Source organism: Crassostrea angulata, chromosome 9, assembly GCF_025612915.1.
Source record: "Crassostrea angulata isolate pt1a10 chromosome 9, ASM2561291v2, whole genome shotgun sequence".
Lineage (NCBI taxonomy): Eukaryota > Metazoa > Mollusca > Bivalvia > Ostreida > Ostreidae > Magallana > Magallana angulata.
In genome coordinates, this window is record NC_069119.1 from 23742283 (window position 1) to 23750664 (window position 8382).

Below are 8382 nucleotides of genomic sequence, written 5' to 3' on the forward strand. Positions count from 1 at the left end.
GATTATAAAAAATTATATGAAAAAAAGGTTTAATGATAAAACACTTATAGATTTTTTCTAACATATCACTGGAGAATTTAGGGTTTGGCCGGCTCGTTGTTTTTTTAATATCACTGCATGTACTTAGTTTACAACATAGCATATTTCTTTTTCCAATCTTAAACGTTTACTAGTACTCCAGCTTGCTGAATATCATATGATTTGGAAGTAAAACGAGAGGTAGGGGACCTTCTTCTTGTAATCAATTAAATGATACACTGATAATTGACCTGTATCTTTGGTTAGCCCCCCCCCCCCCCCCCCACACCCCCATTCCAGTTCTCAATCAAATACGGAAAACTAGATTAATTAGTGTTAACAAATCATAATTCTATCAACAAATTAGAAATTTTAATTCCACAATTTGTGATTAATACATATTTTTTGAAAGTGCGTTAAGAGTCTCGATACTAAAAAATGTTGATGTACCTTCATAACGCACTTTGAAGTTAATTTTTTTTCAAAGTGCGTTGATCTGGTCCCAAATTTCACGCACTTTGAAAAAGTTTTTAAATTAAAGTGCGTTGTTTTTTTTCAAAGTGCGTTGCCATATAACGCGCTAAAGATCACACATTTGTCTGCACGGTCTTGGTGTGTTACATGTAAAGGACCGACGACATCCAAAAATAAGCATTCAATGCCTAATTAAATACATGTTCAAATCATTAAGTTGTCTTAATTTCAGATGCAAAATACAACTAGCAGCAAAATACCAGATTTAAAAATTTCAAATTTGGAAAAATCTGTTTATATGTCAAATCAAATTACAGAGGATCTGCTGTACTAAGGATGGGTAAAAAAAAAACTTCTCACACATACGAGATGTGTATTGCTTACTGGCTAATGATTACAATGACGTTAACTCCCAGAAATTGTTCTAAAATTCTAACACCATTAAGCTAAAAAGGGGAATCAAAAAGTGCACGAAACACATTATTGAAAAATAAATTATGTAGAGCAGAAATTAACAAGCTACAAATACACTATAATTCTCACATTTTCTGGACCGTGTTACCTGTAATGGTTACAGCAACAGACATATGATGGTTTTCATAACCTAATGAGAATAAATCTAGCACATTTTCTACAAACAGCTGTCAAATAACGACTGTTTCTCGCCGCCATAGAATGGAGATGATCATTAATGAAAAGGTACACCGTCATGAAATATGATCCATCTTATGTTCTAAATAGAGTTCATGAAGTCAATGGGGTTTTATTTTTATTGTTTTTTCTATCATGTGTATACATTACGTTATGGTGATCCTAATGTATGATTTCAAATATTGGAAATCAAAGTAGACCTTGATTTACACCTTTTCGAAATAAAAACCGCCTCCACGCTCACCAGAAAATACAAATGTTCATCGCATCTCAAAGAACCAGAGAACAGGCTTGAAATACGACCATGAAAGGAAATGGAGTTTTCGGGTAAATATTTTAAAATATATTTGTTACATTCCCAGTATCATAACTCAAAGAATATAAGATCACAATTAATTCAATAATTTAATTCCCAGATTAACTAGTTGGCGACTGCATGCTTAAGCTGATATTAAAACTTAAAACTTAAAACTTAATTTTGATTTAATTTAATTCAATTTCAACTTTACATCCTTCTTTTTTTTTTTAATAATAAGTACATTTATATTTTAAACAGTATCTTAATGCGTAATCTGTTAAGGTTATATTACTTTCTATCTCGATGACAATGTTAAAAAATTATATAATTGCTTACTTTTACATCTATTGTGCAACAAAATACGCAACTCTTTTTTTTTAAAGGGTTGCAAACTTAAGAGAACTTCAGTTAATAAAAATTAGAGCTACACATAGCAGTAAGATAAAACTGTCTTTAACCGGTATAAACCGGTAATTGTACTGCAAGACATATCAGTAGTTAGTTAATTAATTGTGAATTGGGATAGGGAATATTGTGCAATTTAAAAAAAAATATTAACAAAAAAATAAAAACATTTGATATGAATTTGAACTGTATCGTTGGGGGCGCAATTTGTTTAATCTAATTTTAATATGACTGAATATATAATGACAAGTGTTTTTAATAACCATTAATTACGATTAATATATGTTTAAGCAAACTTTTTTTTAAATCCTTCGAGTCTAGGGGAAAGGGAGAGAGGGTCCCTGTAATATTTTTATTCTGAATGGTCGATCCAAACATGATAAAAATGGTGCATACACCTGTAAATCTTCCAGTGTAGTAGACTATTGTATTGCAAATGTAAGTTTTATCAAGCATGTATCAGAAATGAGGGTACTTCCTTTTTCAGAGCTATTGTCAGATGTGCACAATCCAATTCAAGTTATAATGTCTTCCATTAAAAGTATAAACACGGGTTTATGCACTTCAACAAATGATTATGAATTGTCAAACAAATGTATGAATACAGATGTTGCAAAAAGATGGGTTATTGATGACAAAGTTACTTACCACAATGTTGTAGATAGTAAAATATCTCTTATCAATAGTCTGGAAGATAAACTTATATGTTGCACAACTGAACATGTATCTTTAGATTATATTAATAGTATTGTAGAAGAAACTGGTAATATACTTGCACAAAGTGCAAAAGAAGTTTTTGGTACCCAAAAACTATATTCATGCGATAAAAATCCCAAGGCTTTTAAGAAACCATGGTTAACATGAGAATGCAAATCTGCAAGACAAAATTTTAGAAAAGCAAAAAGATTATATAACAAATATGGAAATATTTAGAGATAATTTGTATGAAAAAGAAAGATTATACAAGAAGAAACCAAAACATGCAGTAGGTCACCATAGAACAATTATGAAAGATAGATTAAAGTATTTGCGAACAACAGACCCGAAGGAATATTGGAAAATTCTCAATACCAATTGTGGTAATAAGTCAACATGTAATGCTGACTTGAAGGATCTTTTTGATTTTTATAACAAATGCTGTAATACTGAAAATGATGGACCATGTGAACATGTATTATCTGAAGATGAATTGAAATTGTTATCTGATGGGGAATTTAATAATTTTATTAATCAGCCAATTACAAGTAATGAAATAATAAGATGTATTAAAGCACTGAAAAATAATAAGTCATGTGGAATTGACAGTATCTTTAATGAATATATTAAAAATACATGTAACATTATGTTAAATCTTTATGTGAAGTTATTTAACAAGATATTTAAACTGAAATTATACCTTCACAGTGGATACATGGAAACATTATCCCAATTTATAAAAATAAAGGTAATAATACTGACCCATCAAACTATAGACCAATCACACTTATAAGCTGTCTTGTGAAATTATTTACTTCTATCATCAATGACAGATTGACTGAGTATGCAAATAGAGTAGAACTTATTTTAAAAAATCAAGCTGGGTTTCGTAAAGATTACTCGACTATTGATCACAATTTTTCGTTATATTCTCTGATAGAATTATCAAAGACATTTAAAATAAAATTATTTTGTGCTTTTATAGATTTTGAAAAGGCTTTTGATTCTGTTTGGCGTGTTGGTCTATGGAACAAAATTTTGTTGAACAATATTGATGGCAAGTGTTTTAATGTTATTACAAATATGTATAAGGGAATAAAATCTTGTGTAACTGCCAAGGGTTTAACCTCTGATATGTTTCCATGTACAGTGGGTGTTAGACAAGGTGAAAATTTGTCACCTTTTTATTTGCACTATATCTTAACGATTCAGAAGAATTTTTATCAACAAATGATGTAGAGGGTTTGACATCACTATCATATCAATTAGAAAACAAATGTTATTTATATCTAAGACTTTTTGTATTATTATATGCAGATGATACAATACTATTATCTGAATCTCCTGATGATCTTGAACATCAACTTGATGTTTTTCAAAGATATCGTAAAAGCTGGCATCTCAAAGTTAATAGTGATAAAACAAAAATTGTTATTTTTAATAACGGTAGATCACGTGTATATCATTCATTTAAGTATGGATACATTAGTTTAGAAATTGTAGGTAAGTTTAAATACCATGGAGTACATGTTTGTAAAAATGGATCATTTAAACTCAATGTGAAAGAACTTTGTGAAAAAGCTACTAGAGCTATGTATAGTGTAATAGCCAAATGTAGAAAACACAATATGTCAATTGATTATGAATTAGAAATGTTCGACAAAATTGTGAAACCTACTCTACTATATGGATGTGATGTTTGGGGATTTGGTAATATAGCACTTGTTGAAAAGTTACATCTGAAATTTTGTAAACATATCTTAAACCTAAAGTCTTCAACACCAAATTATATGGTTTATGGGGAACTTGAACGATACCCACTAATAATTAATGTTAAAGTCCGCATGATAGCATTTTGGAGTAAACTTGTCTTTTCACAAAATAATAAAGTTTCGTCAAAACTACAATATGCAATGGGTAAAATGAACAGACCCTGGTTTAAATTTATTGTTAAAATATTGAATGATTGTGGTCTTTCTTTTATTTTGTATCAACAAAATGTAAATATCCAGTGGCTTAAGAAAACTGTTTCTCATATACTTCTAGACCAATTTAAGCAGTCATGGAATAGTGAAATGTATAATTCATCAAAAGGTATTAACTATAGAATTTTTGAAACTACATTATCCTTGGAAAAATACTTATTAAATCTGCCATCCAAATATCAGAAATCTTTTTGTACTTTTACAACAAGTAATGCTAAATTGCCTATAGAACGAGGTAGATGGTACGATATACCTCGTGAAAACAGTATATGTACCAAAGTATTGTATTGAGATAGGAGATGAATTTCATCATTTATTTCATTGTACAGATATAACAATTAAAGATAAGAGAGTTTTATACATACCTTCATACTTCTACACACAACCAAATGTTTAAAAATTTCAACAACTCTTTAATACTAGTAATAAAAAATTGTTGAATAATCTGTGTAAATTCATTAAAGTTATAATTGAGACAGTTAGCTCTCTAGGTTGATTGTTTATCATATTTTTTTCGCTTTTTCTTTTTTTTCACTTTTGTATTGTCACTCCAATGCATGCATTGTATGTATTATATGTATTATTGTTCAAATTTTTTTGTGACTTTTCTCAGCACTGTAATTTATGCAGTTCAGAGAATAAAGAAATTGTCATTGTCATTGATAAAACTCGGTCAATCAAGGAAATACCGATTAAGTGCATGTCCAATTTTAGATTAAATTTATCTTCTCCAGATGAAGAACTCCAAAATTTAATATAATTAAGTATATAAGATAATGTTCAAAATTTTAAATTAAAGTATAAGGGGTTTTCTTTACTAAATAATAACTGAAAATTGATAAGTCATATCTAGGTAAAAACTTGATTGGTAATTTGTTGACCACACAGCCTCCTGGATGAATTTCACACTTTGCAGGTATGACAAGAAAATTCGAGCATTAAATACAATATAATTAATTATCACATATTTTATTAGCTCCAATTTAAAGAAAAAAAAACAGCCAACCAAACGAACCCCAAAAAAAGATATTTTTTTTATGTATTGTAAAATACCGGTATAATTATGCAAAACCAAAAACAAAAATATCTCTTTTGTAGATCAAAGGGAGTTAGGCCACCGACTCCTCCTTTGGATGGGGGCAGAACGTTTGAAAGGCAAAATGGTACGAATTACACAGATTTCGACCAACCTTTGAGACCGTACCACGTGTTCATTCACGACATGGATTCCTACGATTCCAAATTTTTGACTTATTTCGTTTTCCAACCCATCTTTACCGTCATAATTGTTCCGATGAATATCCTACTGGTCTGGGCATTTATTCGTGGAGGCTTCCGCTCTCCGACTCATGTTGTGTTGATAGCGATCGCCATCTTCAACAACATCCATCTTTTGTCAATAGCCATACCTTCCTTTTACTTTTACGTTCTAGACTACGGTAAAGACTACGTTCCGTTTTCTTGGTGTTTACCCTTCATGCTGATGATGAACAGAATTCCAAAGATCTGCGCAAGCCAGACCTTGTATCTCACGGTACTTCTCGGACTTCATCGATACCTGATCGTTAAATTTCCTCTCAAAGTCAACACTATGTTAAAAAACGGTCAAACGATTTTCCTAGTATTCGTTTTGACCGGAATAGCTATCACTTGCGACTTGCAGTACATAGTGGCCGTTTCTGGTATTTATCCATTGAGCGTCGAGTCCCTTATCACACCCGGTACTAACGTCACTGGCTGTGCGTGGAAGACGAAACCAACCATTGATGTCAATGCCGTCATCACCGACATTGCGTCAACGTTCCTGCCAATCGGAGTACTGATAATCCTCACTGTCATGTTTATATGGATCAATATCAAGCAAATCCGTTCCATCAGAAGATCTAGACTAGGAAATTCGGACAGGGACACGCGGAGAATGATTGTCATCACCACCTGCATTTTGTCCTCAGTCATTCTTGTTTCCGTACCGGAAGTCATCATCAAGCAGATTCTGTTTACCCATGGAAGACCGTGCAAAACGTGCATCGTTAGTAAAACCAAGTTCACCCTCATCATGCACTGTCTGACCAATCTTACATTTGCCGCCAATTTCATTATTTACTCGTGTCTGAGTGAGAAATTTCGAATTCAGCTCAAACGTATTTTTTGCATCAGAATCTTTGCAACATCCGGGTCGCACACCAACGGAACCTCAAACACCAGCCGAGTGGCTAAACAAACTCTGTCTGTTATTTAGTAGTGTCTCATATTGTCATTTTTGTACATGTACAAATGTATTAGCACCTATCAGGTAAATTCAAAATTTAAATATAAGTCTTCAAATCAAGTTTGGGTGGGGGTTCGTGTGGTGAATTTTTTTTTTAGAAAAAATATATCAGTTGTTTACATATTCAATTATATGTATGCATTAATTAGGTACGGTGTTTGGCAATAGAACACAATAACTGATATTATATTTCTACATTTCACGGCAATCGCCAAAAAAATTTATATGAAATTAATATAAATATTGACAATCCCAAAATTATCAAATTTACAAATGTGTGCCTGCGGATCATGAGATCCACTTTGAAATGAATTTGAAAGTCTTAGAATACCCGGCATAAAACATTATCATTGTACTGTACAGTAACAAAATTAGTTCTAAAAAAGTAAATGTTACAGTAAGATGTATTTGTAGTACAATATAGTTTTAATTTACAAGATATATATGCATGAAATTGATGTGTTTTTATTTCAGTATGAACAGTTTGTGTTGTTATTTCAGTATTGTAATTTCATGTTTGTATCTAATTGAAAGTTTGTTATGATTTCAAGTTACTTATTATGTTAAAGAGATGGAACAGAGTAATCCAAATAGATGATGACCGTCTTACCAAAAAAAGTTTTCCTGTGGAGTTATCGTATTAAACAACAGCACATGGTGCTCACAAGTGAAAGAAATTCTATATAAATTAGATTTGTGTTCCTATTTTGATTTTATCCGTATTTGTGATATAAACGAAGTAAAACCTAAATTATTTAAATACTATGAAGACGAATGGAAATTGAAAACAAGGTCTCTACCGAAACTTAGGACATACGTAACGTTTAAACAACATAGAACCCTATGTAACGATCGATGAACATAACCAAACAGGAACGGTCTTTGATGGCACAATTTAGATGTGGAATCCTTCCTCTCAGAGTCGAAACTGGTCGTTATCGAAATGAACCTCTTCAAGAACGTTATTGTGTTCTGCGTAAAAGCAATTCGATTGAAGATGAAAAACATTTTATTTTTCAATGCAAATTTTATGAAAATAATGGAATCTTTTTCTTTCATACTATAAACTTATATAAAAATCTAGATGAAACTGTCAACTTAAATATCATTATGGAAAGAAGACAAAGACAAACTGCCAAGTATCTCAATTTGATTTACTCAGTTAGACAAAGTTATCTGTACAAATCAAAGTAAACTCATGCGCTCAAATCAAATGTATAATTATACTATATTTGTATATTATAAAATTTCAAAGTGACATATAGGTCCAATGGGCCGGGTGTAATTCGATAATGTATAATATTGTATTGTACTATACTTATGACATAGTGACACATGTCACTATAATAAAATATTTACTTACTTACTTACTTATTAAATTTGCTTTAGATTTGACAAATCAGAAGTATCCAATTCTTGATTTGCCCCAATCGTTGTATAAACTTTAAATTAAGACGAATGTCAGAACAAATTACAAAATCTTAAAGAATCAGTGATTTTCAAAAGTCGCGTGGAACGTTTTGTTTAATACATGTATATGCATGTAAGTCACAATGGAAATCCATTCGTGCGCACTGTCTGTTTTT

General features: G+C 31.1%; 1 protein-coding gene across 1 annotated transcript; it reads left to right on the forward strand.

Annotated features, from left to right (window-relative positions):
• Positions 1-1407: 1407 nt before the first annotated feature.
• Positions 1408-8115, forward strand: LOC128162459 (adenosine receptor A2b-like). The gene is made up of 2 exons (XM_052825669.1): positions 1408-1470; positions 5626-8115. The coding sequence occupies exons 1-2, from the start codon at positions 1448-1450 to the stop codon at positions 6764-6766; spliced, it is 1164 nt and encodes a 387-aa protein (XP_052681629.1). The 5' UTR covers positions 1408-1447; the 3' UTR covers positions 6767-8115.
• Positions 8116-8382: the final 267 nt, after the last annotated feature.